The 16,985-nt window shown below is 49.3% G+C and overlaps 2 protein-coding genes across 3 annotated transcripts in view; both read right to left on the bottom strand.

The window, feature by feature from the left end:
* LOC142303877 (putative N-acetyltransferase camello) overlaps nucleotides 1-10,234 on the bottom strand; it is a 34,845-nt gene extending 24,611 nt beyond the window's left edge. The window contains exon 1 of one of the 2 annotated variants that reach the window (XM_075345721.1): nucleotides 10,211-10,234. The gene's annotated coding sequence lies outside the window, so the exon portion shown is untranslated. Of the gene's footprint in view, nucleotides 1-2,340; nucleotides 2,397-10,210 lie in introns of those variants that run through there. The other variant, XM_075345714.1, reaches the window with a different exon arrangement.
* Nucleotides 64-2,409, bottom strand: LOC142303874 (N-acetyltransferase 8-like). The gene is made up of 2 exons (XM_075345699.1): nucleotides 2,265-2,409; nucleotides 64-1,615 (listed from the first exon to the last, which is right to left on the bottom strand). The coding sequence occupies exon 2, from the start codon at nucleotides 1,604-1,606 to the stop codon at nucleotides 929-931; it is 678 nt and encodes a 225-aa protein (XP_075201814.1). The 5' UTR covers nucleotides 1,607-1,615; nucleotides 2,265-2,409; the 3' UTR covers nucleotides 64-928.
* Nucleotides 10,235-16,985: the final 6,751 nt, after the last annotated feature.

The following is a 16,985-nucleotide window of genomic DNA, read 5'->3' as shown; positions in this document are numbered from 1 at the left end:
TTGTAAAAAGCTCAAAACCTCACAATGACACCGGCGCTTGTAATGAAGAAATATAGAATAAAATATTGGAAGACACTGGAAGATTTATCATTGTATCCTTGTGAAGTGGGGTACATAGGCACGAAGTGTCCGGACTTTGTGAAGTGGGGGACATAGGCTCCGTGTTTCCGGGCTTTGTGAAGTAGGGTACGTAAGCTTGGACTGTCTGTACTTTGTGAAGTGGGGTACGAAGGCTCAGAGTGTTCGGACTTTCTGAAGTGGAGTACATAGGCTCCGTGTTTCCGGGCTTTGTGAAGTGGGGTACGTATCGGAGTGTCCGGACTTTGTGAAGTGGGGTATGTAGGCTCATAGTGTCCGGACTTTGTGAAGTGGGGTACATATCGGAGTGTCCAGACTTTGTGAAGTGGGGTACGTATCGGAGTGTCCGGACTTTGTGAAGTGGGGTATGTAGGCTCATAGTGTCCGGACTTTGTGAAGTGGGGTACATATCGGAGTGTCCAGTCTTTGTGAAGTAGGGTATGTACCCTCAGAGTGTCCGGACTTTGTGAAGTGGGGTACATAGGGTCAGAGTGTCCAGACTTTGTGGAGCGGGTATGTAGGCTCGAAGTGTCTGGACTTTGTGAAATGGGGTACATAGGGTCAGAGTGTCCAGACTTTTTGAAGTGAGGTATATGGGCTCGAGGTATCCAGGCTTTGTGAAGCGGGGTACGTAGACTCGAAGTGTCCGGTCTTTGTGAAGTAGGGTACGAAGGCTCGAAGTGTCCGAACTTTGAAGTGGGGTATGTAGGCTCAAAGTGTCTGGACTTTATGAATTGGGGTATGTAGGCTCGAGGTATCTGGACTTTGTGAAGGGAGTATGTAGGCTTGAATTGTCCGGACTTTGTGAAGTGGGGAATGTGGCCTGGAAGCGTCCTACTCAAGGTGTGTATCACTGTGAAGCTGCTGGGATGTCATACTGGTAGGCCAGGATCCTGAAGTCTACGACTCTGCTCAGGAGCTTCGGATAGTAATAGTTATCTGTGAGCCTGAAGCCGAGCTTGTCATACAGTTTGCAGGCGTCTCTTTGTGGTAACGTGGTAGTCAGGACCACCGCCTCACACCCTCTTTTCCGAGCAAAGTCAATGAGCCTCCTGCACAAGACTTTGGCGACCCCTTTGCCCCTGTGCTGCTTGACCACCGAGAGTCGTTTCAGTTCCAGATGTTTTTCTCCTCCGGGGTTAGAAGAAGGCAGAGCGGCGATCATCCCCATGAACTCCCCTCTTGCCGACTCCGCCACCCAAAAGCAGTAACCGTCGCGCTGCAGGTAATATTTATCAATGTCCAGCATGTCATCAGAGAGAGCATGATTTATATATGATGTGTACATGTAACGGGCAGAAAACCACAGGGCGACTAAAGCCAGAGCAAATGCAAGGATGAGCGTAGTGATAGACATGAGGTTCAGCATAGGAAGGGTTAACATGGCCAATGCTGGAAGCCAAACGTGCGTCAGGCCCAGAGCGTGCCGAAAGGCTGTATTGATGTGCTCCTTAAGTCCACTGGCAAACAGGTCCCTGGCCTCATGGTAGTCAGAGTCCTTGTAGATTCGGAGAAAGTAGTCAGACATGTTGGCGCTCTGTAAGAAAGGAACGTAATACTTAAAGGGCCGGCTCATCTCATCTAAATATCATCGTTGGTCTATCACTTTTAATACACTTTGCATTCTGTTTGCTGTCACTGATCGGGAGTCTTCTTGTGAAGATCTGAAGGTGGGAAACCCATCTCGAGCTAAGTCTTGACGATCCTCTTTGAGATAACAAGCCTGGACCCTCGGCTATCAGAACAGGTGGGCATGAGTATGGCCCTATTCACGCCTGCTGTCGATCATTGCCTTACAGTCAGGTCTATGCTACGGGGCAATAAGACATGTATATTTTATCGTTGGCTATTAGTACTGCCTGTGAAACGCACATGATGGGGGCTTGTGAGTAGTTCCCGGGGACTCTATATATAACACCAGCACATTCACGCAGGAGGCTATAAGGGCAGTAACACAACACGTGTCTGGCCTCTACATATCAGGCCTCAGGAACATGGAGACTTCACAAAAACACAACCGATCAGTGTTACCATCTGATCTACAGATGCAATCCTCAGGAATACAGAGAATTGCCAAACTGCTTCACCCCCTTCCTCTCGTCTATGGGTCGGGATCCGGCTCCTGAGCTCTGAGCAAATACTTCTAGGTGACAAGCCCTGCCGATGACAATGAAGTGACCACGTACCTCTCCCTGGATGCAGGGGTCCCGGTCCTAAACCCTGCCCTGGAATGAGTAGCCCGGACCCTGAGAGTCGTAGTACCTGAGGCTCGGCCTCTTCTCTGCTTCCTCCCTGTATTTGATCTGCTTCCTCTCTGAAATCTGGGGCGTCTGCCAGAAAATTCTTTCATCAAGGAGGCCACAGGTCAATCAGCAGGAAACATGACGGATTAACCCCATAGAGACACGATGAACGTACACAACCAGAAAGAAGCTCTAAAGAAACCAAAAATCCACATCTGGGACAATTACATGGAGTCCTTCACTAAGGCGGGCTTTGCACACTACGACATCGCAGGTGCGATGTCGGTGGGGTCAAATTGAAAGTGACACACTTCCGGCATCGCATGCGACATCGTAGTGTGTAAAGGCTCGATGATACGATTAACGAGCGCAAAAGCGTCGTAATTGTATCATCGGTGCAGCGTCGGCGTAATCCATGATTACGCTGACGCGACGGTCCGATGTTGTTCCTCGTTCCTGCGGCAGCACACATCGCTGTGTGTGAAGCCGCAGGAGCGAGGAACATCTCCTACCGGCGTCACTGCGGCTTCTGTAGGATATGCGGAAGGAAGGAGGTGGGCGGGATGTTTACGTCCCGCTCATCTCCTCCCCTCCGCTCCTATTGGCTGCCTGCCGTGTGACGTCGCAGTGACGCCGTACGACCCGCCCCCTTAATAAGGAGGCGGGTCGCCGGCCAGAGCGACATCGCAGGACAGGTGAGTCCATGTGAAGCTGCCGTAGCGATAATGTTCACTACGGCAGTTATCACAAGGATATCGCAGCTGCGACGGGGGCGGGGACTATCGCGCTCGGCATCGCAGCATCGGCTTGTGATGTCGTAGTGTGCAAAGTGCCCCTAAAAGTCATCTTCACATTCCTCCCACTCAGGACACTTAGGGCTCATTCAGACGTCTGTACAGCTCGGTTCATCTCACTGATAGGTATCTCTCATGTTCAGTCGGGGGAGCCATGGCCAGTCTGTGCTTAAAGGGAACCTGTCACCAGATTTTTACCTATTAAACTAAAAGAATCCCCTTCTGCGGCTCCTGGGCTGCTTTCTATGAAGGTGCACCTTGGCCCTGACTCCCCTTCCAGACCCCAAAAATAACTTTACAAAACTTGACCCTTAGGTATGCTGATTACCTTGGTTGGCCAGATGGGCGGGCTCATTTTCTGCTCCTTAATCCCCCTCCTGCCACTGATCGCCGTCCTCCTTCCTTGATTGACGGGATGACGCCCTCCGTCATCCTCCTCGTAGCATTTTCAAATCTCGCGCCTGTGCAGTTAGGTCTGCTCACAAAGGCGCAGTTCGCTCTGCCATATCGCGGGCAGAGCAGAAAACAGCTGCCCTCGCTCGCGCCGGTGAGCTAAATGCACAGGCGTGAGATTATGGGCGGGTATGAGCATAGCGCTGGAGAGGTCATGCACAGCGCTGACCTCACCAGCGCCATGCTCGTACCCGCCCATAATCTCGCACCTGCGCATTTAGCTCACCGGCGCAAGTGAGGGAAGCTATGTTTTCTGCTCTACCCACGATATGGCAGAGCAAACTGCGCCTGCACCCGAGCCCTTACATGGATTCCTGCTTTAAATATGTCCTCCACTCATCCGACCACTTCAAACTAAGATAAACCTGTCCTCTGCCTTCTACATTACTCTGTGCTCCTCCTTCTAGACCTGTCCTCTGCCTTCTACATTACTCTGTGCTCCTTCTAGACCTGTCCTCTGTCTTCTGCATTACTCTGTGCACCTCCTCCTGGACCTGTCCTCTGCCTTCTACATTACTCTGTCCTCCTCCTCCTAGACCTGTCCTCTGCCTTCTACATTACTCTGTGCTCCTCCTCCTAGACCTGTCCTCTGCCTTCTACATTACTCTGTGCTCCTCCTCCTAGACCTGTCCTCTGCCCTCTACATTACTCTGTGCTCCTCCTCCTGGACCTGTCCTCTGTCTTCTATATTACTCTGTGCTCCTTCTTCTAGACCCGTCCTCTGCCTTCTACACTACTCTGTGCTCCTCCTTCTAGACGTGTCCTCTGCCTTCTACACTACTCTGTGCTCCTCCTCCTAGACCTGTCCTCTGCCTTCCACATTACTCTGTGCTCCTCCTCCTAGACCGGTCCTCTGTCTTCTACATTCCTCTGTCCTCCTCCTCCTAGACCTGTCCTCTCCCTTCCACATTACTCTGTGCTCCTCCTTCTACACCTGTCCTCTGCCTTCTACATTACTCTGTGCTCCTCCTCCTAGACCTGTCCTCTGTCTTCTACATTACTCTGTGCTCCTCCTCCTAGACCTGTCCTCTGCCTTCTACATTACTCTGTGCTCCTCCTCCTAGACCTGTCCTCTGCCTTCTACATTACTCTGTGCTCCTCCTTCTAGACCTGTCCTCTGCCTTCTACATTACTCTGTGCTCCTCCTCCTAGACCTGTCCTCTGCCTTCTACATTACTCTGTGCTCCTCCTCCTAGACCTGTCCTCTGCCTTCTACATTACTCTGTGCTCCTCCTTCTAGACCTGTCCTCTGTCTTCTACATTACTCTGTGCTCCTCCTCCTAGACCTGTCCTCTGCCTTCTACATTACTCTGTGCTCCTCCTCCTAGACCTGTCCTCTGTCTTCTGCATTACTCTGTGCTCCTCCTCCTAGACCTGTCCTCTGCCCTCTACATTACTCTGTGCTCCTCCTCCTAGACCTGTCCTCTGCCTTCTACACTACTCTGTCCTCCTCCTTCTAGACCTGTCCTCTGCCCTCTACATTACTCTGTGCTCCTCCTTCTAGACCTGTCCTCTGCCTTCTACATTACTCTGTACTCCTCCTTCTAGACCTGTCCTCTGCCTTCTACATTACTCTGTGCTCCTCCTCCTAGACCTGTCCTCTTCCTTCTACATTACTCTGTGCTCCTTCTAGACCTGTCCTCTGTCTTCTGCATTACTCTGTGCTCCTCCTCCTAGACCTGTCCTCTGCCCTCTACATTACTCTGTGCTCCTCCTCCTAGACCTGTCCTCTGTCTTCTGCATTACTCTGTGCTCCTCCTCCTAGACCTGTCCTCTGCCTTCTACATTACTCTGTGCTCCTCCTACTAGACCTGTCCTCTACCCTCTACATTACTCTGTGCTCCTCCTTTTAGACCTGTCCTCTGCCTTCTACATTACTCTGTACTCCTCCTTCTAGACCTGTCCTCTGCCCTCTACATTACTCTGTGCTCCTCCTTCTAGACCTGTCCTCTGCCTTCTACATTACTCTGTGCTCCTCGTCCTAGACCTGTCCTCTGCCTTCTACATTACTCTGTGTTCCTTCTAGACCTGTCCTCTGCCTTCTACATTACTCTGTGCTCATCCTTCTAGACCTGTCATCTGCCTTCTACATTACTCTGTGCTCCTCCTCCTAGACCTGTCCCCTGCCTTCTACATTACTCTGTGCTCCTCCTCCTAGACCTGTCCCCTGCCTTCTACATTACTCTGTCTTCCTCCTCCTAGACCTGTCCTCTGCCCTCTACATTACTCTGTGCTCCTCCTCTTAGACCTGTCCTCTGCCTTCTACATTACTCTGTGCTCCTCCTCTTAGACCTGTCCTCTGCCTTCTACATTACCCTGTGCTCCTCCTTCTAGACCTGTCCTCTGCCTTCTACATTACTCTGTGCTCCTCCTCCTAGACCTGTCCTCTGCCTTCTACATTACTCTGTCCTCCTCCTCCTAGACCTGTCCTCTGCCTTCTACATTACTCTGTGCTCCTCCTCCTAGACCTGTCCTCTGCCCTCTACATTACTCTGTGCTCCTCCTCCTAGACCTGTCCTCTGCCTTCTACATTACTCTGTGCTCCTCCTCCTAGATCTGTCCTCTGCCTTCTACATTACTCTGTGCTCCTCCTCCTAGACCTGTCCTCTGCCTTCTGCATTACTCTGTGCTCCTCCTCCTAGACCTGTCCTCTGCCCTCTACATTCCTCTGTGCTCCTCCTCCTAGACCTGTCCTCTGCCCTCTACATTACTCTGTGCTCCTCCTCCTAGACCTGTCCTCTGCCTTCTACATTACTCTGTGCTCCTCCTCCTAGACCTGTCCTCTGCCTTCTACATTACTCTGTCCTCCTCCTCCTAGACCTGTCCTCTGCCTTCTACATTACTCTGTGCTCCTCCTCCTAGACCTGTCCTCTGCCTTCTACATTACTCTGTGCTCCTCCTCCTAGACCTGTCCTCTGCCTTCTACATCACTCTGTGCTCCTCCTAGACCTGTCCTCTGCCTTCTACATTACTCTGTCCTCCTCCTCCTAGACCTGTCCTCTGCCTTCTACATTACTCTGTCCTCCTCCTCCTAGACCTGTCCTCTGCCTTCTACATTACTCTGTCCTCCTCCTTCTAGACCTGTCCTCTGCCTTCTACATCACTCTGTGCTCCTCCTAGACCTGTCCTCTGCCTTCTACATTACTCTGTGCTCCTCCTCCTAGACCTGTCCTCTGCCTTCTACATTACTCTGTGCTCCTCCTCCTAGACCTGTCCTCTGCCTTCTACATTACTCTGTGCTCCTCCTCCTTAATTTGTTCATTTCCTACTACATTACTCTGTGCTCCTCCTCCTAGACCTGTCCTCTGCCTTCTACATTACTCTGTGCTCCTCCTCCTAGACCTGTCCTCTGCCTTCTACATTACTCTGTCCTCCTCCTTCTAGACCTGTCCTCTGCCTTCTACATCACTCTGTGCTCCTCCTAGACCTGTCCTCTGCCTTCTACATTACTCTGTGCTCCTCCTCCTAGACCTGTCCTCTGCTTTCTACATTACTCTGTGCTCCTCCTCCTAGACCTGTCCTCTGCCTTCTACATTACTCTGTGCTCCTCCTCCTAGACCTGTCCTCTGCCTTCTACATTACTCTGTGCTCCTCCTCCTAGACCTGTCCTCTGCCTTCTACATCACTCTGTGCTCCTCCTTCTAGACCTGTCCTCTGCCTTCTACATTACTCTGTGCTCCTCCTTCTAGACCTGTCCTCTGTCTTCTACATTACTCTGTCCTCCTCCTTCTAGACCTGTCCTCTGCCTTCTACATTACTCTGTGCTCCTCCTCCTTAATTTGTTCATTGCCTACTACATTACTCTGTGCTCCTCCTCCTTAATTTGTACATTGCCTACTACATTACGTTTTGCGCCTCTCCTAGACTTGTCCTCTGCCTTTGACAGAATAAACCACTGCCTCCTACTACAGATCTTCTCTTCCCTTGGTAACAGAGACCTTGCCATTACCTGGATCTCCTCATACCTCACTTAGTGTCTCCCACTCGTGCACAACCTCTTCATCACAATCGCTCTCTGTTGGTGTTCCTCAAGGCTCTGTCTTTTCTCCATCTATATCATTAGCCTGTCCGGTGATGTCACGTCAAGTTCCAGAATTGGAAGTCGATCCAGCATCACTGAGGCGGGACCCAGTCTCCGAGAATGACTGGGCTGTGGTTACAAGTAAAATAGATCTTTGTACCGTGTTGGGCTGTGGTTGTGGTTTACTGACATTAAACACCCGGTGGAGTGTTGTGGGGCATCGGATGAGCCTTTGTTAGTCGGGTGGCTTCTTAAATCCTCAGTAATGGCCACAGCAGCTATGATATTTCTATCCATGGGGTTTGTTCAATAATATGAATAAACAGTAGAGGCCTCGGAGCAGCCCCCTGCAGGATGTTACAGCCCCCCGTAGAGTCATAGTCATCAGTCATATTCTCTTCTTCTCTTCTTGGACATAGTGCTCTATTCACAGTCATAATCGTGAATTTACATCATTAATTTCCAGACGTTATTAGTACTAAAAACCAACTCATTATGACGTAAGCCCATATTGGTTTTGCCTCTAATTATATATATATAGCACGGCCGGCCTTCTATTTATCAGATTTTAATCCGGTCCATCCTCCTCCAGATCCTAGAAGACGCCATTGAGGGAGGACACTCACCGTCGTGTGCGGAGACTGGTCACAATGTCACGATCTCCTGCATCCTGTGCACACGCTGGAGGTTACTCCGGCACAAGCACAGAGCGCCTTCTTGGAGAGCTGGCGCTTATTACGCCTCTCCCTGGCCGCGATCCTCATAAGGAGGGGACCAATATGGTGAAGGGCAGGAAAATGGGCAAAGAGCTGCTAACACCAGCGGGGAGGACAGTACAGCAAGGATGGATGAGGAATCTGCCTACACATGAAGAGGAGCAGGTGATCCACAAAACCGGAAGCGCTGAAGAACAAATCAGGTGGAAGGAAGGTTTATGGTGGGCTTTATAGTTCATCAAATCACAATGAGGTTAGAGCTGGAAAACCCTCCTAAATAGATCCCAGGTAATCCTGAGGGATCACAATGGGTTGTGTCAAAGGTTTGAGACTATTTGCAAGAACATTCAGCAGAAACATTTATCATCATCTCCCTCAGGTCTAAAAAGTGTTAAGGTCGTACGCAGGAGCTGTAGAGCAGCGCCCACTGGTTATATAAAGGGGGTCTCCTCAGCTCTGCAGCTGCCCCTGGGTTATATAATGGCAGCTGGTCAGTGGGTGTGGATCCTCCGATATCGTCCCCTAGTGGTTGGGGAATGGGACCTCCCCGCAGTAATGGATGGAGATTAGTTTGGATAACTGATATTTATAGGAATTCTCGGAATTAAAACCTTTGTCTAATAATGAAGGTGAACTGCAGCGAGGAGCTGGAGACCCGTCCACAGGGCAGGGGCCTCAGTGCACATTAACCCGGAGGTGCCTCGCCCCGATCTCTGTAGATTCTGGACTGTGAGAACCACAGGCGAGGGAGACTGCTCCACCCAGCGGGGGCTGGCTGAGACCCCTGCGGTGCGTGCACTGCAGAGAAAGACTGCTGCACTAAGGGGGCTGGCTGACACCCCTGAGGTACGTACACAGCTAAGGGAGACTGCTCCACCCTGGAAGGGCAGCAGACACCCCTGCAGTGCATACACAGCTGAAGGAACGGCACCAAGATCTACGAAGGGCTCCATAGGTCCCTCTTACCTTCTGTGCCCATCTACAGGCGGTCACATGCAATCCCCATCCAAACTCTGCCCTTATAGCTTACAGATATGTTTCTAGAATCAGGACAATGCAATAAAAATGAAATTCTATGAACATAAATGCAGAATATAAATTGGGTCAGAAGTTACCACAAAACAAAACCAAAAATGCACAAAGCCAGCGATTCAGAACCGGAGCCATGAGTGAAGTCCTACATACACTCCTATCCAGCAAGAGAGTACACCCCCACCATACCGAGCATCATCCTGCGAGTGCCTCCCAAGGAATTAGACCAGTCTGACCCCTCCTCAGCTGGAGAGCCCCCCACCATTAATATCAGCCAGAGATATGCCTCATACACCACATGAACTAATCCCCCGTACAGTCACCCTGCGTGTCCTTTCTCCATCATACAGCTGCACAGTAAGGCTGTGTACACACGCTGCATTTTTTATGCGTTTTTTTTCCAAGGCAGATTTGTCACAAAACCTGAAGCTTCCTGATGGCAGCAAAGTGAATGGGATTCCTGAGTCTTGTGCACACCGTGAGTATTTTCTCCCTGCAGATGGAGGGGCTACAGCTTGTGACCCTCTACCAATGGAGGGGCTACGGCTCATGACCCTCTAACAATGAAGGGGCTACGGCTCGTGAACCTCTACTAATGAAGGGGCTACAGCTCGTGACCCTATACCAATGCAGGGGCTACGGCTCGTGACCCTCTACCGAAGGAGGGGCTACGGCTTGTGACCCTCTAACAATGAAGGGGCTATGGCTCGTGACCCTCCACCAATGCAGGGGCTACAGCTTGTGACCCTCTACAAAATCTGGAGGTGGCTCATTGGTGAGACAGGTAAAGAAAATAAACCTCAGGCCCCAGAATAAAACATACCATTGGTAGACCACCCCATTCCCCGCTCTCCCTCCGTGCGGTGCTCTTACCTGCAGACGCGCGCCCTTTGCTCTGGGTCATGTAATACATACTGTACATTATATAATATCATATACAGCAAATGATTTACAGGGCGGCACAGTCCCAGGTACACAGCATCGCTGCTGAGAGGATGGGGTTCAGGGTTCACTATCGGAGGACACCATGGACTATGCTCCAAAAGGGAGTAGCACCAAGGGCAGACTGCAGGAGAGGCGTGCCCCAGGTGGAGGAACTACAACATCCAGCATGTGTCAGAGGAGAAGAGCGAAACAGTGAGTGCAGCTCTGGAGGGGGATACAGGAGGTAAGTTGCATTAAAAGGAATCTGTCACCATTTTGATATTATTACACTGTTAATCTGGGCATACAGGGTATAGAATGATGACGATGGTCTCACCTTTATGTCTCATATCAAACGCCTTGTAGTTGAAATATCATCTTTAATCACTTTAGGTACATGAGCTCTTCCAGGCTATGGGACGGATGCTGCCTGGAGGATGACTTCACCTCCAAAGCTTATCTAATATATAAAGGGGTGTGTGTGTGTGTGTGTGTGTGTGTGTGTGTGTGTGGTCGCAGCTACAGCCACAAAATTTTGCACACTCACACTTCTGAACCCCAAGAGCGTCATAGGCTATGTTTTGAGGCAAAATTTTAACTCCGCGTGTTCCAATTTACCAATCAATTTTGCCCCTATCTACATAATGGGGAAAAAGTGAAACGCAAAGTGTATCCGCACCGTCGCATTTACAATCCCATAATTTTGCACAGACACCCCATGTGACTCAGGGAACGTCGTAGACTATGTTTTGACAGGAAAATGTAACCCTGCGCTTTACAGTTACTCTCCAAAAAACATGCCTTCATTAAAGTAAATGGAGCCTGGAACTACAGGTTATTAGTAGGAGCTGTGACTGGTTGCTATAGGAACAAAAGACATTCATAGCATAAGAAGCAGACAGACAGAGAGACAGATAGAGAGATAGAGACAGACAGGGAAAGAGACAGAGAGAGACACAGACAGGGAAAGAGACAGAGAAAGACCTGGAAAGAGACAGACAGAGACAGACCTGGAAAGAGACAGATGGGGAGAGACAGACTGACATGCAGACAGGGACAGAGACAGGCAGACAGGGAAGGAGGAGACAGCCAGAGAGACAGACAAAGATAGATGGGGAAAGACACAGACCTTGATAGAGACAGACGGGGAAAGGGACAGAGAAATAGAGACAGACAAAGACAGGCAGACAGGGAAAGAGACAGACAGGAAAAGATAGACAAAGAGACGGGGAGACAGACCTGGGAAAGAGACAGACCTGGAAAGAGACAGATGGGGAAAGAAACAGAGATAGAGACAAAGAAAGAGACAGGCAGACGGGGAAAGAGACAGACGGGGAAAGAGACAGACAGGGAAAGAGACAGACCTGGAAAGAGGCAGACGGAGCACATTACTTGGCCAATTTAGTTAAATCTGTGTGGAATATCTGTGGTGTTAAAATATATGTTGTGAAATGCTTCTATTAGCTTAGTTTTTGCATTTTAATAATTACATTTCTATCTATGTGTTTTGTGGTGTTTGTGTGCAGAATACATTTTTGTTAATACATTCTATTTTGTTAACAGCAGTTATTAACCCGGGCGATGCCGGGTAGTACAGCTAGTTTTAAATAAAAAGGAGCATTACCAGTGATGTGTGACAGTCGCTCTCTGCAGAGCTGTGTGTCATTATAAGGCCTTATGTACACGCTTCGTTTTTAGGGTGTAGTTTGGGTCACCAAGCTGCATGCATTTCCTTCCCCAGAAAAGTTTATGAGATTTCATTTTTGCTGTGCGCACGTTTTTTTGGCTGCATCTTTGTGGCAACAGTAAAATAAATAAGAAAAAAAAAAAAATGGCGTAGAGTCCACCCATATTATGATATCACCACAGATAAAGCATAGGGATACAGGGTGCAGCCCCCAGCCATGCGCTTATCATGTCTGTGTATGAAAATAGGAGGAACTGCATGTGGTTTAACAAAAAAAAGACAAAAAAACAAAACCCACACTACATGCAGTTCCCACCTAATTTTGATGCCCGGCCAGGATAAAGCCCAACAGCTGGGGGCTGGTATTCTGAGTCTGGGGAGACCCATGATTATTGGGCCCCTCCAGCCTAAAAATAGCATCATGCAGCCGCCCAGGATTTCTTGCGTCCATTAGATGCGAGAACCCCAGCTCCTCTCGATTGCTCTGGTGCAGTGGCAATTGGGGTTATAAGGGGTTAATGTCAGCTCACAGCTGCCACTAAACCCTAGCTTAGTAATGGGGAGGGTCTATGAGAATCCTCAATACTAAATCTGTAAGTGAAAAGTAAAACTAACACCCAAAAAATCCCTAATTTGAAATAAAATACAAAAAACACCCTCTTTTACCCCCAAAACAACCAGGTCCTACATAATCTACATGAGGTCCCACGGCGATTCCAGCTCTGCTACATCTAAATTCACAGTGAGTGGTCATAGAACATGACTGCCGGCTGTGAGATTCAGGTAGAGACTGAGTGAGCCATGCGATCAACGGTGACATCACTCGGATTAACCACGGCCACAGCTGGAGGTTCTCATAGTCCTCCACCTGTGACCGCAGATAATCTGACCTCAGGGGGACCTCAATGAACTCAATTGAGGTCACTGAAGTCACCTGGGGTCAAGTTACCTGCAGTCACTCAGTCTCTGCCTGAACCTCACAGCGGGCAGTCATGTTCTATGACCACTCGCTGTGAATTTAGATGTAGCAGACCTGGAATCGCCGTGGGACCTCATGTAGATTATGTAGGACCTGGTTGTTTTGGGGGTAAAAGAGGGTGTTTTTTGTATTTTATTTCAAATTAGGGATTTTTTGGGTGTTAGTTTTACTTTTCACTTACAGATTTAGTATTGAGGATTCTCATAGACCCTCCCCATTATTAAGCTAGGGTTTAGTGGCAGCTGTGAGCTGACATTAACCCCTTATAACCCCAATTGCCACTGCACCAGGGCAATCGAGAGGAGCTGGGGTTCTCGCATCTAATGGATGCAGCAATCCTGGGCGGCTGCATGATGCTATTTTTAGGCTGGAGGGGCCCAATAATCATGGGTCTCCCCAGACTCAGAATACCAGCCCCCAGCTGTTGGGCTTTATCCTGGCCGGGCATCAAAATTAGGTGGGAACTGCATGTAGTGTGGTTTTGTTTTCTGTCTTTTTTTTTGTTAAACCACATGCAGTTCCTCCTATTTTCATACACAGACATGATAAGCGCATGGCTGGGGGCTGCACCCTGTATCCCTATGCTTTATCTGTGGTGATATCATAATATGGGTGGACTCTACGCCATTTATTTTTTTTCTTATTTATTTTACTGTCGCCACAAAGATGCAGCCAAAAAAACGTGCGCACAGCAAAAATGAAATCTCATAAGCTTTTCTGGGGAAGGAAATGCATGCAGTAATGGGGAGGGTCTATGAGAATCCTCAATACTAAATCTGTAAGTGAAAAGTAAAACTAACACCCAAAAAATCCCGAATTTGAAATAAAATACAAAAAACACCCTCTTTACCCCCAAAACAACCAGGTCCTACATAATCTACATGAGGTCCCACGGCGATTCCAGCTCTGCTACATCTAAATTCACACCGAGTGGTCATAGAACATGACTGCCCGCTGTGAGGTTCAGGCAGAGACTGAGTGACTGCAGGTAACTTGACCCCAGGTGACTTCAGTGACCTCAATTGAGTTCATTGAGGTCCCCCTGAGGTCAGATTATCTGCGGTCACAGGTGGAGGACTATGAGAACCTCCAGCTGTGGCCGTGGTTAATCCGAGTGATGTCACCGTTGATCGCGCGGCTCACTCAGTCTCTACCTGAATCTCACAGCCGGCAGTCATGTTCTATGACCACTCGCTGTGAATTTAGATGTAGCAGAGCTGGAATCGTTGTGGGACCTCGTGTAAATTACGTAGGACCTGGGTGTTTTGGGTTAGGGTTAAAAGAGGGTGTATTTTCTGTTTTATTTCAAATAAAGGATGTTTTGGGTGTTGGTGTTACTTTTCACTTACAGATTTAGTATTGAGGATTTTCATAGACCCTCCCCATTACTAAGCTAGGGATCAGTGGCAACTGTGAGCTGACATTAACCCCTTATTTATTTATAACCCGTCACCACTGATTGCTGCTCAGTCAGTGCCCGAATTGACAGCGTGCGGTCATGTTCCATGATCACATGCTCCAATTCAGAAGTAGCTGACATCATCGCTAGATCTCATAATGTTGGTTACGTCAGACCCTCAGGGCTATTTTTGGGGTTAATAAAGTGGTGAAAGTGTTTTTTTTTTTGTCTTTTAGTCCAAAGTTTGTGTTTTTTTTACTTTTGTGTTTATTTACTTTCCCTTACAGATTGGTAATGGGGGGTTGCGGGGCTTAGTGCCAGCTGTGGTACAACATTAACCCCTTATTACCTCGATTGCCACTGCACCAGGGCAAAAATCGGGAAGAGCGGGGTAAAGTGCTGGGGTTGTCACATCTAATGGATGATGGGGGTGGGGGTGCCGGAGCCCAATAAACATGGGACTCCCCTAGGTATCAAAGCTGGTGGGGTGGGAGGGGTGCAGCCATAGCTTTATCTGTGCATCATAATATGAGGGACCCTACACCAATTTTTATATAGATTTTTATAGTGCGACAGTGACTTGTAAACTGTGATTGGAAGCGCCAGACACGCTGTCACTCCTAGTGGGGGCGCGTCTGACTGCAACCAATCACTGACACCGGTGGGCAGGGGAAGCAGTGAATATGTAAGGAAGTGAACGAGTGACAGAGAAAGCAGTTAGAGCAGCGACGGTGACTCGGTATGTAGAATGCACTCGCTCTCCCCTTGAGTGCCGGATCTGCATCAATACCCGTGATTCCCTGAGAAGCCTGGCACTTGGTTGACTTTGAGCTCACAGGGGTTGAACTTTACAGTCCAGGTCCACCCACAAAAAAAATCAGAACACATGCATTGTCAACAGCGCATGCGGGTTTTGTTTTTTTTTGCTGCATTTGTGACCACAGCATGAAATTCTGTGGTCACCACAAAAATGCAGCATGCGGACACAGCCTGATACGTCTGAAGGAGCCTTAGCTTCTGTGATGGTGGAATATGGGGGATTGTGTATCGTGTTGTGCAGGTTCATATTTTAGGCGTGGTTCACGGTCCATTATTTGTATTCCTTGTGTGTACATTGTATTGTCTGTAGGTAATTACCCCCTGTAGAGCTTCTGTCCCTAGGTCTGGGGGATTATCATTCTGGGTGAGACTTACAAGAGAGAAGAAGCAAGATTGAACCTCTGAGGGAGAAGCTGACACCCCAGAGAAACTGTGAGAAACCCGGATTTCCCTGGAGGAGGACTGCTGGAGGATTGTGACTGATCCCCGAGACATTTATGCGCTTACCGGACTATATTTGTGTTTTTGGACTATTTTTACCCTCTGTATGGTGGATTATTTTATGGACAGTTTGATTTGCTTGGAATAAATATTCTTGGATTGTTCACTCATCTCGCTCTGTTGATTGTGTGATATGGGAGAAGGACCCTGTGACAACTGGTGGCAGCGGTGAGATCAATAGAGCGCAGCCCAATGGAGATCCACCCACAGAGTGAGTACAGACACTGGACCACATCCAGTCTACAGGAGAGAGCCAGAGATCTGGGCCTGAGCTACCAGGGACTGAGTAAAGTAGCCTAAAGGCCGCTTTACACACTGCGAAATCTGTACAGATATCGCCAGCGCGCGTACCCGCCCCAATCAGTTGTGCGACACGGGCCAATCGCTGCCCGTGTCGCACAACATCGCCCGGACCAGTCACACGGACTTACCTTCCCTGCGACATCGCTGTGACCGGCAAACCGCCTCCTTTCTAAGGTGGCGGTTCGTTCAGCGTCAGAACGACGTCACAGCAGCATCACTGAACCGCCGCCCAATAGAAGCGGAGGGGCGGAGATGAGCGGGACGTAACATCCTGCCCACCTCCTTCCTTCCGCATTGTGGCCGGGACGCAGGTAAGGTGAGGTTCCTCGTTCTTGCGGTGTCACACGGAGCGATGTGTGATACCGTAGGAACGAGGAACAACTTCGTTACTGCTGCAGTAACGATATTTAAGAATGGACCCCCATGTCACCAATGAGCGATTTTGCTCGTTTTTGCTACGATGCAAAATCGCTCATAGGTGTCACACGCAACGGCATCGCTAAAGCGACCGGATGTGCGTCACAAAATCCATGACCCCAACGAGATCACTTGAGCGATGTCGTAGCGTGTAAAGCCCGCTTTAATTGATCTACTGGTGGGTGCGAGCCAGTCCACCTCCTCCCAGATGTCTGGTGGACAGACGCTGAAAACGGTGATCTCTGCCCCAAAAAGCCAGTGGGTGGTGTGGTTGGCAGATGGCAGTTCTGGGCCCAGGTGGTATATCTCAGGAGTATAAAGAGGAGGCTGCTCGCCGAGCACTGCAGAGACAAGAAGCAATTGAGTCTGGCAGAGGTACTAATGTGAGTTGGAGTGTAAACCCAGCGATCCAGGAGCCTGTACGGATCACCTGGGCGGACTTCAAGCCATTTGATGAGGCTTCTGGAGGGGTTCTTCAAGGACTTTGAGCAGCAGTGTGCCGTGATGGAGGTTCCCCACTCTGACTGGATGCGTTTGTTAGTGGGACTCCTGAACAGAAGCAGAGGCTTATCACACCATTGACTCTCAGCGGAATCGGGATTATAACATTGTAAAGTGG

This window comes from Anomaloglossus baeobatrachus, chromosome 1 (genome assembly GCF_048569485.1).
Source record: "Anomaloglossus baeobatrachus isolate aAnoBae1 chromosome 1, aAnoBae1.hap1, whole genome shotgun sequence".
NCBI classification, from domain to species: Eukaryota; Metazoa; Chordata; class Amphibia; order Anura; family Aromobatidae; genus Anomaloglossus; species Anomaloglossus baeobatrachus.
This window is presented reverse-complemented; position numbering and strand designations above follow the sequence as displayed.

Coding starts and splice junctions, on each gene's coding strand:
- LOC142303874 (XM_075345699.1), bottom strand. CDS start 1,606: ATGTCTGACTACTTTCTCCGAATCTACAAGGACTCTGACTACCATGAG.